The sequence below is a fragment of the Condylura cristata genome, unplaced genomic scaffold, assembly GCF_000260355.1.
Source record: "Condylura cristata isolate star-nosed mole 26May11 unplaced genomic scaffold, ConCri1.0 scaffold00003, whole genome shotgun sequence".
Classification (NCBI taxonomy): domain Eukaryota; kingdom Metazoa; phylum Chordata; class Mammalia; order Eulipotyphla; family Talpidae; genus Condylura; species Condylura cristata.
This window is the reverse complement of record NW_004567104.1, coordinates 20,788,315-20,804,245: the sequence shown is the minus strand read 5'-3', so window position 1 is coordinate 20,804,245 and position 15,931 is coordinate 20,788,315. Positions and strand designations below refer to the sequence as shown.

Here is a 15,931-nt window from a genome sequence, read left to right as displayed (position 1 = left end):
TCCAGCTACCATGGAGAGCTATGTGAAGTTTCCTCAAGCTACTAAAAATGGAGCTTCAGGCCCTCCCTGGTGGCACAGCGGGTTAAAGCACAGCACTGAGAATCTAAAGCCACTTCCGCATGAGTTCGATTCCCGCCTGCCCCGGAGGAGACCACATGGCGTGGCAGACCTCTCCTGACCCGCCCGCTGCTCCCCTCAGCAGTGTACTTAGTCGATCTGCCTGTTCTGCTCCCCGCTCTGTCTCTGGTGAATTCTCTCACCCTCCGCATCTCTGGCCTGTACCCCAGTTCTGTACAAATAAATAAATAAATCTTTAAAAAAATAAAAAAATGGAGCTTCATACGAGCCAGCAATTCCATGCCTAGATATCTACCCAAAGGACATAAAAATAATAAATCAAAAGGATACCTGCACCCCTATGTTTATTGCAGCACTATTTACAATAGGTAAGCTATGAATCAACCCAAGTGCCCAAAAATAGATGACTGAATCAAGATATGGTATATATACACAAAGTAATACTATTCAGCAACCAAAAAAGATAAATTTGCAGCAACATGGATAGAGCTAGAAGGGATTATGCTCAGTGAAATAAGTCAGAAGGAAAAAGAAAAATACCAGATGGTTTCACTTATTATAGGAGAATTATAGAGGATTAAGGAAAAACAAAAATTAAACAGATGTCTATAAATCAGAGACATTCTGCAGGTGAATGGGAAGGAAAGGGCTCAGATTGAGGGCGGTTAGAGGACAAAGGACTATGGAGATGGTGCACAGGTGAATTTCAGGTGGGAATTCTATGGGGGCTACACCTGAGAGGAGAAAGCAAATGTATAAAAATACACAAAGATGTAAAATATATATAAATAAACATTTTTAAAAAATGCATTGTGACCATATGTTCATCACATACACTATTAGTCTTTCCACTGAGGCATCTATAAACAGATTTTTAAAAAGAACTTTTTGCTTTGAAGTCAACTGTTATGATAGCAACATAAACAAAACCAGAATCACCACTCTGTCACATAGGAAGGGAAAGACATCAGAGAGAACAATGCATTACAGTAATGTTTCTAAAACACCATTGTGTGACTAGAGAGATTGGATCCTGTCATATATTAGAGAAATGCCAGAAGTGGAATCAATGCTAAGAACCTTATAAAAACCCTCTAATAATTCTAATTTGCCAACAAGTTGATTAAACATGGGCTATTTTCAAAACTCAATATATAATAAGCTATCTATGACAAAGGCTTTGTGAATATGAATGTGGAGTAGAATAAATTATCTGAAAAAAAAATAACCCTTATGTACTCAAGTAAATCAACTTAATAATGACAGTTGCCATTATTTAGTTGGCATAAAGTTAGGAGATACCCACACAAGTGGAGAATAAAATTTTGTTGAATAAGCACCTCAATATGATCCATTGCTTTCTGCCACACAGACTGCTTCTCTTCCGCACTATGTCCAGGGATGGATAAGATATTGTGAATATAATTAAAGACTTCTTCCTGAAGAGCACAAGATAACAGAATTCACTCATTCATACACTCCACAATATTTAGCCATTACCAACTATCTGTTACAGTCTTGGGAAACAAACTGTTTCCTGTTTGGACCACTTGGAGATAGGTAGACTCTTAGAATTACAAACTTGCTCCAATTAATTTGGGTTTTAATTTCACTGACCTAATAGGGATGATCAGATTTTATCTTTGGCAGTCCCTACCCACATCAGCTTTATCTCAAATTACTCTTGTTCTTGTCTGTTATACTCTACTTACACTCATCTTCACTTTATCTATGCGCTCTCTATTCAATTCCTTGAAGATGACAAAACTTTCCCCCCACCTCAGCTCCTCTATATAAGCTGTTCCTTAACCTGTAACACTGACCTTTTGTACGACTTCTTAAATTCTCAAATATAGTTTATATGTCACTTCTCACATTCCTTCCCTGCCCACTCTGCATAAGTCAATTTCCTAATTATCCCTTAAATTGCATCCAATTTCTCTTCTTTAATGCTCATTTTAATTTGTAGCAATCTATTTGGTTTCCTTATTATCAGATTCCATCACCAACTTATAAGTTCTAAAATTGCAGAAACTAATACTTGCTTTACTTCTCAATTTGTACTGGGCAAATAGCAGGTACCCAATAAAAAACCTGAATAAATGAACACTGACTCAACAAACATATATCGAGATATTTCCACTAGTTATACTCAGCGAATAGTTATAAAAGGAGGGGAGAATTTGAGTAAGAAAAGGGCAAAACAGTCTCTTAACTCACCTCTCTTAGTGGATCACGCAAATAGCAATCAATAATTTTGTCATATTGGTGTTCTCGTTCATACATAAATTCACAAATTTGATAGCTAGAACATAAAAGGAAAACATTCAGTGTACTAAACAGGCAGCTATTTATTAGCTTATTGTTTCAAGAATTTTGTTCAGCATAGAGGTATTTGGAAAATGAATACACAGTAGATGTGAATTATACTGTTAAGTGGAGTTATAAAATTTAAGGGAAATGAGTATCTGCCATTCCTTTATGAAATGCCATGAGAAATTTAAAACACCAGAAGACTTATTTCATTTTCATACTAAAGTCAATGTACAAAAATCTAGACTTGAAAGGCAAAACTTTCACACTTAAGGTTTTGTTATTTGCATAATACATCAATAAGTTAGACTTGGAGAAATGTAAATTTAATAGTCCTATAGGAACTAAGATATAGCTTCAAATCAACTTACAACTCAGCTTTTTCTGCCATACGGATGAGTCGATTCTCTTCAAATTGAACTATGCCTCCAGCTTGCAGCAGTTCTAAAAGAACCTGAACATTTAAAGTGAGTAATAACACTTTGGGAGCAACTTTTATTGACTAGCACTTTATGAGTCTACTCAGCCACATAAACCACAATATTTTTTCTTCTGTCTTGATGCTTTTACATCTTAGAAAAAGATAAACGACTCTGATTTTCAAACATGGAAAGTATGCCACACTGTTTGCAATTAGTTATAATATTGAAATGACCCTCTACTTAGCAAAAACATGTCTATCTGCAGTGAGCCCTCGATAACATGCATTTGAATGCATGGTCACTTATATGCCAATTTTCTTCTAAATAGATGATGTAAACTTACAGTTTCAATAAAAACAGTAGGACACTGTAAATGTATTTTCTCTTATGAGTTTCTTAATAACTTTTCCCCAACTTATATTTTTCTAAGGATATAGTATTTAATTCATATAATATAGCAAATGTGTGCTAGTCAATTGTTTTTGTTATCAGGAAGACTTCTGGGGAAACAGGTAAATATATAGATTTTGACTATCCTAGGATTGGCATCCCTAACTCCTGCAATGTTGAAAAATAAACTATATTCTTCAAAAAGTAAACTTCTGTTTGCTGTTTCATGGTTTTTTAAAATCTGTGGTCACATGTAGCCCCCATGTTTGTTAATTTATCCAATTAGACACTGGGGGTTTCATAGCAGCACTATTCACAAGAGTCAAAGACTGAAAACAACTCAAGTTTCCATCAATGGAAAAAGAGATAAAATATGGTATATTCATATAACAGAAAATTTTCAGCCTTAAAAAAGAAATGATATTCTGACAAATTCCACAAACATGTTTAGTTGAGAAGACACTTACAAATAAAAACATTAGGGTAAGTCAAAAAGTCAGTCACAAAAGGACAACTACTGTTATGATTCCATTTATATAAGAAGTTTAAAGTACTCAAACTTATAAAGACAAAAAGTTGAATGAAAGTTGTCAGGGATTAGTGGAAGGATAGTGGGTATTAATGCTTAATGGGTACAGAGTTTCAGTTTGGGAAGATAAAAACATTCTGGCCATAAAGGTAATGGCAGTTGCACATGAGTGATAATATACATAATGTTATTGAATTGTACACCTTAAAATGATCAATTTTATGGCATACATATTTTACTACAATAAAAAACAAACCCACCAGGATTCATATGATTAATTTTTACCACACTAATCAAGTGATTAAACAAGGTGATGAGAATATCGAAAATAAACTTCAAAAATTGTGAGAGTGGTTACGGGGTCCTATGGAAAGGTCTTCCCTTGTATATAAGTTCAAGGACCAGAATTACCTGACCCTTCTCAAAATTCTAGGAAACCATTTAGCTAAGTATTTTTCTGACACAGGAAATCGATTACTTTAATATCAATTGTGACCCTTGAGAAACTTCCTTCATCAGTTTTTCCTATTTCTAAAATAGGAGGGGGAAAAAAACAGACTGAAAAGTTACAGGGGACTCCCAGAAGACAATATGAGTATACCATGATCACATTTCAAGGTTCAGCTTTTAGGTTGTTTTTATATATCTGGAATGTTCTTATCATTTTACATAGCGATATCGTGTATATCATGATCCACTTTATTGTCAACAAAGAAAAAGGGGCAAACTGAGAGGTCTTCATGACTATTTGTACTCAATATTATTTAAGAGAAAACCAACACTTTAGCAGCTATTCTCTTTTCTAAAATAGTTTACAAAAGTCACTTGGCCACAGCTGTACAGAGAAAGGGGTCACTATTACTATCTTATTTTCTTTAACCGAGTTTCACCCTCCCAGCTGTGCACTGTTGTTGTAAAAAAATGAGCACAGCTCTTCCTTTTGCAGCTTACTTCTCCAACAGTGTAGCTATCAATTTTCAATAGGGTGACCCACTTAACGCTTATCATGATAGTGGGAAAACTTTCTTAAGACTCCTACTTCTGCAAGAGACCCTCAAGAAAGTGGCATAAAAATAGAAAGAAGCAGTAATCAAATAATTCTTCTCTCATAGTGAATAGGAGAGGAACTGACGGATTCTAGTCTCCAGAAATGGTTAGCCTAACACAAAGGGTCTATGGGGAACTCCCAAAAGTTCAGTATCCCAAAATTCAGGATTCTGCTATCTTTCTGGTTCAGGGCCAAAGCAGCTATAAAGGGTTAATGACACTAGTGGGAAGCAGTATACAACAGTTGCTACAAAAAGGAGAAGAGTGAAGTATTCTTTTTGATGTCAAGCTGAATGCAAGACAGCGCCAGTCTGTCCAGGAATTCAGTCTGATAGAAGTTCCTCATATATGTGCTACTACTACAAACCAACCACACTAATTTCTGGTTACCACTATCTAGCTTACAATTAATGTTAGGCACAAGTCATTTTCCCCTATGTCTTCTGAGACCTAGCACAAGGGGTTCTTTTTCTGGCTTACTATGACTTCTTTACAGTTCTTTAGCAAAGAGAGATCTAATAGTTCATACTTGCTGTCTTTCAGAGTGGCGGGAGTCATCGTCAGGACTGCAGAGGAATTCAAGAACCTGGTAAAAAAATAAGTGTTTTAAATTGAATACCAGCATATATGCCATTATACTGTCATAGTAAATAGAACAGTACTGTCCTTTCTACTGATCACAAAGATCTAGAAAGAGCTCACATGACTCAACAAAAACAAAGTTAATAATCCAGTCAAAAAATGGGCAGAAAAGCTAAAAAAGACACATACCCAAAGAGAAAATGTAAATGGCCAACAGGTATATGAAAAGATGTTCAAAATTACTTATAATCAGGGAAATGCAAATCAAAACCACAATGAGATACCGTCTTACACCAGTGAGAATGGCACATATTATAAAAACTAGCAACAACAAATGTTGGTGAGGATGTGGCGAAAAAGGAACTCTCCTACACTGCTGGTGGACATGCAAACTGGTCTAACCACTATGGAAAGCTGTATGGAGGTTTCTCAGTCTACTAAAAATGGAGCTACCATATGACCCAGCAATCCCACTTCTACGGATTTACCCAAAGGACACAAAGTCATTAATACAAAAGGATACCTGTACCCTTATGCTTATTGCAGCACTGTTTACAATAGGTAAGATATGGAAACAACTCAAATGCCCAAAAATAGATGACTGGATCAAGAAAATATGATAGACACACACACACACACAGATATTTTTTTTAAAGATTTATTTATTTATGTATACAGAAATGGGGTAAAGCCAAAGGTGCAGGATGGTGACAGACTTCACCAGAGACTGAGTGGGGAGCAGAACAGGCAGATCGACAAAGTACACTGCTAAGAAGAGCAGCAGGTAGGTCAGGAGAGGTCTGCTATACCATGTGCATCACCTCCAGAGCTGGGGATCGAACTCGCACTGAAGCAGCTGTAGCTAGCTTGCAATGCTGTGCCCTTACCCACTGTGCCACCAGGGAGGGCTCACATATTTAGATATATAGCAATTAAAAAAGATAAAGTCATTCTATTTATAGCAACATGAATGGAGCTAGAGGGATTATGCTCAGCAAAATAAGACAGAACGAAAAAGAAAAATATCAAATAGCTTCATTTATAGGAGAAATACAGGGGAACTACATAAGGGCTCAAGAAAATAATAATAATAAATTTTTAAGATTAGCAGACAACTATAAATCAGAGACATTCTAAAAGGCAGAGGGATCCAGAATGATCAAAACAGGAGGGAAGAGCACAAGGGACTCTGTGGTGGTTCATGGATGAATTGGTAGTGGGAATCTTACAGTGACTACACCTGAGAGGAAAAGTATACCCTGTACAAAAATGAACAATGATGTTGTGTGTGTGTGTGTATATACACACACACATATATAAAAGTGTGTGTGTATATGTATATATGTGTGTGTATATATAATATTATGTGTGTGGGTATTTTAATCTATAACACATAATAAATTCAGAGGGGAAAAAAACCACTAACTACTCTTTCTATATCACCAATTCATTCACAATTGGCCAATTTGGCCACTGTAAATACCACAAATACATGGTATCTTTGCAACTAATTGGCCTAGTATGTGACACAGCTTAATATGAACCTGACACATGTTTCTTTTAGTCATGTTTAGAAACATGACTACAAGTGCTTGATAAATGCTGTTCCTTATTAGCAACTTTCTATGGATAAAAAAATAATTTCTTTGCCGCCCATGGATATGTAGGAAATTATTTAAATGGGATTAGGATACACCTTTAGCATCAAAGTCATTTGCAAGTAAATTCAAATTTTCTAAAAATAATCTCTCCATCAGATGTTAAACACCATAGTCCTATTAGTGAGATAGGACTATCTCAAATGGAAAATTCTTGAGCAGAAAACTCAAGGCAATTTACAGCAACAGAATAATGGAAAGACCAGAATCTCTAAAAATCACTCACCACAAACCATACTCCCATGATACCAAGTTAACAGGCAAAAATCACACTGTTCGACACATCATAGAAGAAATACAAGCAATTGATTTAGATCCATGCTAACACATAAACAGACTTCCTCCTGATAAGATATATACCCAGGGCCTCCCTGGTGGCACAGGGGTTAAAGTCTCAGCTATGAGACTATCTCCAAGCACTGTGGCTAGGCTACTACATATGAAACAGTGTGATCCTATGAAATTTTCTACTGATAATAAACAGAATAAAAACAGTTCTTGTTCTCCTTGTTAAAGACACTTACCTGATCAAAAAGGGTTCTATTTACAAACAAGGTATTGTCAGGTTTTGCAAGCTGCCGAGCAAGGAATGTAAAGAGACACCCAACTTGTGAGGGAGTAAAATCTGAATTCTCCACCATAACCTGATGAACAAGAGAAACCATTTATTGAAGACACCATCTGGTTTGACATACAGAAATACATAATAAGAAGGAAGGAAAGCCTCATTATGAAGACTCATAAAAAAGATTCTTCCATTGATTGTACAACATGAGCTAGTATCATCTGAAGAAGCATAATGACTTGCATACTCTGAAAGGAAAACATTTTAGCAGATTTTAAAATATTCCTAGGTACAACTTGGAGAAGAGGTAGGTAGATTTCAAAGAAATATCAATCATATTTCCTTCTAGAAGTCTTAAAAGAGAATCAAATTGAAATTAAATCAGAGTATACCTAATAAAAATCTGCCCAACAACATAGAAAAAAGGAAGTTACTTTGGTGTTTAAAAGTAAGACAACTTGAGAGTAAAGATATTCCAGAAAAGATTCCATTGGTCAATGAAGCTTCTGCCTTGTATACAGTTTCTTGAATAGATGACTTTATATAACAGGTCCTTAGCTCTTTTAGAACCACACACAAATATCAAGCCCTAATCATTCCTCTGCTGTCTGTGAGTTCTACCATATGTAAGATACTATGGTAGATCCTTTCCTCAAGGGTATTATGAACAAGAAAGCAGTTAAGAAAATCTTATTAAAAAGATTTTACATTATAATGTAATCAGCACTATTTTAAAGGGAGAAATACCATGAAACCATAGTGTAAAAAATTTAGTTGAACTGGATAAAGAGGGAATTTGAAGAAGTGAAAAAATGTAGCTTTTCAACTAAGCTTTAAAATCCATGTGGACCCTCTAACACAGGGAAATGTTAGGAGAGAGGGTAATCAAAGTAGAGAAAAGAGTGTGAGCAAAAACATGGACAGGGCTCAAGGCAGATTGTTCCAAAATGTACCACTTTGGCATAATGATTATTTTGAATTAAAGTTACTTGAGAAACAGCAAGTGCAAGAATGATACTCTGGCATTCTCTGGCCCTGCTAAAAATATGTGAAACATGTGAAAGGTAGTACCCCTGAACCATGAAATAGACATCATTATCACCAGAGATAGGGAATCCAAGGTCAAGAAAGCTGTTTAGTTCTTCACTAGTTAGTGCCTTTGCCTCATGTTTCTTTGTCTTATTAGCTCCTTACAAATTCATTGTTTCTTTGATGAAAAGGTATAAAAACACTTTGTTTGGATCACTGTTTAAGTCCATATCTACACAACCTCTGAAGCAGGAGCAGGTACAAAGTACAACGCAGAGAGCAAGGAGACAGGACACCTCTTCAATTGGGAGGAACCTGTGGCTAAAAGAATAATGCAAATGAGAGCTCTTGAGCCTGTTAAGTAGGAGGATAAAGAAGCCATTGACAAAGAGAAAGAATGTCCAAGTTTGGGAAGGAAGATCATACATTGTTTTGAATTAGCTGAATTTATTGTCACGATACATGTTGTATCTATGCTCATCTTACTGAAAGCTTTCATGTGGATGAGGGAATCCTGTCAAATCTTTTTCCTATATCTACTGTGATTTTTGTGATTTTTATCTTTCCTCTTGCTGTGGTGAATTCCACTGAATGATTTGTGGATGCTGAACCATCCTTGCAACTTTGAAATAAACTCCACATGGTGCTGGAGTATGGTATTTTTAATGTATTACTGAGTTCGGTTTGCTAAGATTCTTGTTGAGAATTTCTGCATCTATGTTCATCAGTTTGTAGTTTGTTTTTTATGTAATGTCTCTGTTTTTAGTACCAAAGTAATGCTGGCCTCTACGTAATGTTTAGTACCAAAATAATGTTATATTTGTGCAGAATTTGAAAGGACTTATATTACATCATCTCTGAAGGTCTAACAGAACTTACTAGTGACATCATGTAGGTTTGAGATTTTGATTTTGGGGACATTGCTAATTTCCTTGTTTGAAACTGATCTTTTAGGTTTTCTATGTCTCATGGATTCAGTATTAGAAGGTTGTGTGAGTGTAAGAATCTTTCTATTTCTTCTAGATTATCATATTTATTGGCATGAAGATGTCTGTATTCATCTCAGGATTCTTTGTATTTCTGTGGTAGATGTTGCAACTTCTTTTCAAAAGTAAATTTAACAAATCAGTATAACTCTATCACCAGAAATGAGAAAATCTCAAAAGTTTGTTCTTCATTAATCCAAGGTAAATACCATCAAAACAATATATAAGAGTAGCAATTCACCAACAGTAATAGTTAAGTACTTCACAGAGACTTTTTTTCCTTTCATTTGGTTACTTCTTCCAAGTTAGTATGGTTTTAAAATAAAATTTCAATTCAATCAACTTGCAGACATTTCTTAAGCATTTACTAGATTGCAGGCATTATGCCAGACATGCTCTGGGAATGTTAAGAAACAAAAAAAATCTTCAATTTCTACCTATAGAAAGCTCAAGGTAGAAAAAAAAATGATGTTAACAACTACCGTACAATATGTCCAGTAAAGCATAAAATGTTGTATGAACACGGAGAAGGAGCAATTAGTCACCCTAGAAATGTGGGAGAAGATTCTAAAGAATTTCTCATGAATGACACTCAAATTACATTTTAGAAAATGGTTAGCTATTTGCCAAGTGGAGGTAAGAAAGAAAAAGGCACGATGGTCTGAAAGAAAACTCAGGAAAAGAACATAAGCTAAAGGGATAACACAGAGTTCAATAAATTCCAATAATTTAATCTGGTAGTGGTAGTCACAATAAAGCTACAGTATGTAGGTGTGGCTGGCGGTAGGGAGTATGAAGGTGCAATGGCAGAGGAGAGGGAGCAGTTACAGAGAAGTAGTCAGGGACTAGAAAGTACAGAAGGATCTTGAATGTCATGTTAAATAGTGTGGATGGGTTTGGTGATAACTAGTACATGTGTACCAACATCTATTCTTCCCTCCTAACTTACCAGCTATCTGGATTATACTGGCACTATTTGGGAGCTTAGAATTCTAATCTCAGATTTATCACTACCTATCTTACAAAGTCAGTATTTAAATAATTAAAATGAGCTAATGTGTATGAAAATGCTTTCAAAATTTTAAAGTACTGTTATCGATGTAATGCATTAATGTTAAGTACACTAAGAAACATTTTAATTCTGACCTCTTGTCCAAAATAATCTAGGAATCATAAAGATGAGGGGAAAAGTCTTCATTTCACAAGCAAATGAACAGGACAAAATTCGACACCTTCTCCTCAAGAAGAAGCTAGCTGGGTATAAGATATGCAGATGGAAAGTAAAAAAGTCTCTCTCCGTATCCAATCATTAGCAACAGTATGAAACTCAAAATAGCTCTGGAATAATCTAGTTAGAATTAGACTGGGTTGCTCATCCCTGTGTGCATCAAATAATTGTAAGTGTCACCTATCATTTTAGTACTATGGTAAAATTATGGCATTACCTTAGCAGCACAATGTGAGGGAGATGCTTCACATTGGTTATTTTCTCAAAGCACTCTATTACTGTGCATTATCATGGAAATATAGCAATTACAATATGCATTTCTCAAGAGCCATATTCTGTATCCTGGTACTGCCTAAAGCTGAGATTTTCTAATTTTTTTTACAAATTTAAATTCTTTTTTGGATGAGTGATTAGTATTTGATTCAGCTTTTGAAGACAAAAATATATAGTATGATTTGAAAATATGCTGGTAACATATTGCTTCATTTAGCAAGAGTAAAGTATTCAATAAGAACAATCTAGTTTTCTTACTATAAACATTAATATAATACAAAGACATGCATTCTTTTGAATACTTACTTTCAACAAAATATCCACAATACGTTGCTGATATTCCACAGCCTGTTTGTCATTTTTAAAATCTTCAAAAGTCTAAAACAGAAATTTAGAAATTATTACTATTTGCAAATTGTAGAAGAAAGTAAGATATTAAATTCTTGTCATTAGTCAGGAACATTGTCAAATAAGATAACCACTCATCATTAGGTGTTTCCTTATACCTTTAATAACAAGATATTTTTAGTGAGTTCAGAGAGATACAGCATTTAATTTTGTACAGGATAAAATGGTATTCTGAGACACTAAAAGTTGGTAAAAGTACAAAAATACAGTGGTTATCATAAGGCCAAAGAGTGACTTAAGGAAGAAAGGCTAAGTTTATAGACAGTGAAAAAGAAAGAACACTAATGGCAAGAGGCAATTTGTGAATATGGGTTTGTTGAAGGGTGAAATGCATGTTATATGCTCAGCTAGCATTCAGTCTAAATTATTTGGAAATGAAAACTGAAATGTAGTTTATTAACTATCATGAAAAGTGATAATTTTCATGATTTCCATGACAACTAAGAAAAATGATGTTCTAAGATAGCTATTTAAAAAAATTATTATGGTAAAACTGTCACAATGTTAAAGTCCTCAAGTCTACTTCCAAGGAAGAAGTATCCTATTTTCAAAATACTGCCACGTACAGTACTTTTCACTTTATGTCCCTGCTCAAATAGAGCCAAATATATTTTGAAGAGAACATGCATCAAAGTAAGTGACAGCACCAGATTCAGAAATACCTATATGAAGGAATTGAAGGCAGTAAAACTGTACTCACTGTCAAGAACCTGAACTAAAATTATTTACTGAGTAAGAATAATGAAAAATTGAAAGGTCTTTCCTATGTTTTTCACTTAGAAATATTTAAATCCACATAGAAATAATTTATTACTTATATCCTGAAATAAGAGAATGGACTATATATCGTACCAACAGATTTTAAAAAAGGGGGGTGAGAGACCTCGGGATACATTTGACAGCCGTGAATTTTCAAGATTACATTATAGTTGTATTCAAAGCAAATACCTGCTGTTCTTTAAATGGTCCCTGAATTTCACCAACTTCCCAGAGTATAACAGCTCATGCTGTTCTCTTATTAGCATGCCCTTGTCTTCCTTTTACCTGGCACACAGTAAGTGCATGAACAAATGACTGCTGAATTGTCTGGTCAATTATTTACCAAGAAAAAGAAAATAACGTCTTTTTGACAACTTTTTCTTCAACTAGATTGCTTTGCTGACAGCTAGTGGAGATATGCTGAAATGAGTTTCCAAGGATAACAAAGATATTCGATCTGGAGGGCTCAAATAAGTTTGTTGATATATGAATGAGTTATATGACCACACCTGAAGACAGAAAGATAAACTAGAAAGTTCCTCACTTCTGTCTTCAAGCTTATGAGAACAAATGTGTATGTACTCAAACAAACACATACCACACCCTCCAGCATCCCAAAGTGACAAGTCACTCTGCAGGCACTATCTACTATGCAACTGCTACTCAACCAAATCACAAAAACAAAGAATTAACATATATATTTAAAAATTCCAGCACTGACAGCAAGTATAAAATAATTTCCTTATCCATTTTCCTTCTGGCAACATGTATTCACTGTTTTAAAAACAATATTAAAAGGTTACCTCTTCTATAAACATAACTAAGTGTTTCTTCTATAAACATAATTAATTCATACAACAGAATGAATATTATGATACACAAAATGACATATTTTGGTGTAGTTAACAGCTGCTGCCAATATGACACAGCCTTGATAAAAACACTACCATTCCACAAAGATGTTTCTAATTATATACTTGTTTGAGAAATAATATGTAATGATATCCTAATGGAAAAAACAATACAATCTGTGGATTTCAGAGGTAAGCCTAAAACTCGTCATCTTTGAATTCAGTTATAAAAAACTTTTTGTAGTCCCTTAAAAATAATTACGGATTGAAAAGGTATGCTATATGTTCTGCTATTAAAAGGAACTGTTGTCATTTGTGACAACATGGTATACAGAAAAACAAACATGGTATACATAAAAAACTTTTTGTAGTCCCTTAAAAATAATTACGGATTGAAAAGGTATGCTATATGTTCTGCTATTAAAAGGAACTGTTGTCATTTGTGACAACATGGTATACAGAAAAACAAAACAAAGGAACTGACAGAATTAAACCAAAACAAACCCTAGAAATATGACAGTGTAATTGAGGCTCTAGTTGGGGAAGGATGTTGGAGAGAGGACATGGAGCTGGGAGTCCAGCAGTCTGTGGTAAAGGACTATGGGTGCTTTGGTGGTTAAGTGTGGGGTAGGGACATCCCAGGTGATGTGACCCTCTTCTCCTAAATCATATACGATGTTGTAAACCAATGTTACCTCAGTCAAAAAAAGACTTTCCTTTTAATTATTATGAGATTTCAGTATAACAATAGCTAGCTCTTGATAGATGCCAAGCCTGAGGTCAACTGGCATTCTATGTAAAAGGTCCGAGAGAAGACCATTTAGGCTTTGTGCCCTACATGCCCTTTGATGCCATCATGCTCTTTAGTTGTTATACCTTTAAAAATGTAAAGCTATTCTTATTTTGTCCAGACCAAAGGCTAAAATTTTTCCATCATACCTAACTGGATTTTCCATCACATCAAAGTCAAAAAGGCCTACCTTTAAGGGGGATTTGCTTCCTGGGATAGCTTTCACATCTCAGTATTCTCACTGTCACTACCTTAATTAAACCATTATCTTATCTCCAAATTACTACAAAAATGTGCCATCAGATCTTCTTGGGCCCAACTTTATTTCAATCTGTTTGTCATATAACTGTAGAAGGAAGGTTTCTAAACTACAAATCATGCTATTCCTCTACTCAATAGCTTCAATTATTACCTACAACTCCAGTATAAAGTACAAACTACTTACCATGTATAATAAGACTCAATCTCCACCTACCTCTTTACATTTCTCTCTCTGCATGCTTTGTTACATTCAAAGAGGCAACTTTAGGGCATTTTTAAAAATTACTTGGACACATATTGTTTGTCTTCTTTCCAGGTCTTTTTATAGTCTGTCCTTCTGCCTAGGATATTTCCCTTCACCTGACTAAATTCTACTCATCCTTTAAGACTTGGTATGGACTTCATTTCAAAGAAACCTTTCCTAGCTCTTCACTGGATTCCTCACCTATGGGTGCTATGAGTAATTGCTACACTGTGCTGCAATTACTCATTATCAGTGGCAGGTCCTGTCAGCCAAGGATGCACTCCCAGTTAGAACAGTATGCATGATATCCTAGGCGGTTGGAGAAAAGAGACTGTACAGCAGTCCTACTCTCAATTCCATTATCATAATTCAGAAGATATCAATGTACTCCAAATGATTTTCAGTGCTACCTCAGCTTGTAAAAAAGGGAAAATTAGGTCAAATTCTTTGTTGTTTCCTACTACACTCCTGAAACCCTGCTATACCACTTCTGTTCTTTAATTCTACAAGCCAGACACCAAGTATCCTTACGTTCTCTGTTGGATGGGCAAGGTCTCCTAAGGCAACTCCATCTGACTTCCAATTCTCAGTTTCTTTTCTCATCTTTCTCTGCATTTAAAGTTACCACTTCTGAAGTTAGACTTTTAAATTAAACCAATTCAAAGCATAATATCACTGGAATTTTAGGCTTCTCAGAGGTACTTCTTTTTATTTAACAGTTTATACTATTATGCAACTTACATAAGTACTATATGTTCAATTAGAGAAATATGATCCTTCACACAGAACTAATCACTATTTAATATTTAAATGTATTTCTCTCCTTTTCTCCAAATATTGTGCATATATAATACTTGTGTTTTACAATTTGGAAGTCTGCTGCTTCATTAAACACTACAATATAAGTACTATCCATGTTATCAGAAGCTTTTTAAAAATTAAGCATAATACTATTAAATTGGGAAGATATGTCATATTTTATAATATTATTCCTCTGGGGCATTTTCATAGAGAACCTGACTCACTCAAATCTGTCTTTAATTAAACATGCATAAAGATGTCTTTTCAGCAGGAAGCTTTGTGTTCCTTATCAACACCAGCTATTTTCACTATCATTACTAAACATCCTTCACAGTTCTCTTCCATATGTGATATACCAACTAATATAATCTATGAAAGTAAAAAATGTACCACATCCAGCCCTGCTTTCTTTAACTTTTTGATAAAGAGGTATTAGAAAGACAGAGAGGGAGAGAGAGAACGTGGAAAGAAAAGCGTAGGGGAGGAAGGAAAGGAAACAAATAATTAGGAAGTGTGAGTGGCACAGCAAAATTAAACATTTGCAGCCTGGACTTACTGCTAAGGCAAAAAAATTATATCTGTTTAATAGGATTATGCTTTGTCTTTTTATTTAAAAAAATAATGACTTGGCTTCTTTTAATACACTTTAAAATAATATTCTCTAACATGGAGCTTCCCTACGACCCAGCAATCCCACTCCTAGGTATCTACCCAAAA

The 15,931-nt window shown here is 34.9% G+C and overlaps 1 protein-coding gene across 1 annotated transcript in view; it reads right to left on the bottom strand.

The window, feature by feature from the left end:
- The window catches only part of VPS8 (vacuolar protein sorting 8 homolog (S. cerevisiae)), a 188,565-nt gene that overhangs the window by 88,828 nt on the left and 83,806 nt on the right, over positions 1–15,931 (bottom strand). The window contains exons 25-30 of the mRNA XM_012730291.1: positions 11,407–11,472; positions 7,544–7,663; positions 5,309–5,365; positions 2,763–2,845; positions 2,299–2,383; positions 1,419–1,517 (exon numbers count right to left, since the gene is read on the bottom strand). Of these exons, the coding sequence (XP_012585745.1) occupies positions 1,419–1,517; positions 2,299–2,383; positions 2,763–2,845; positions 5,309–5,365; positions 7,544–7,663; positions 11,407–11,472 (510 nt within the window). The remainder of the gene's footprint in view (positions 1–1,418; positions 1,518–2,298; positions 2,384–2,762; positions 2,846–5,308; positions 5,366–7,543; positions 7,664–11,406; positions 11,473–15,931) is intronic.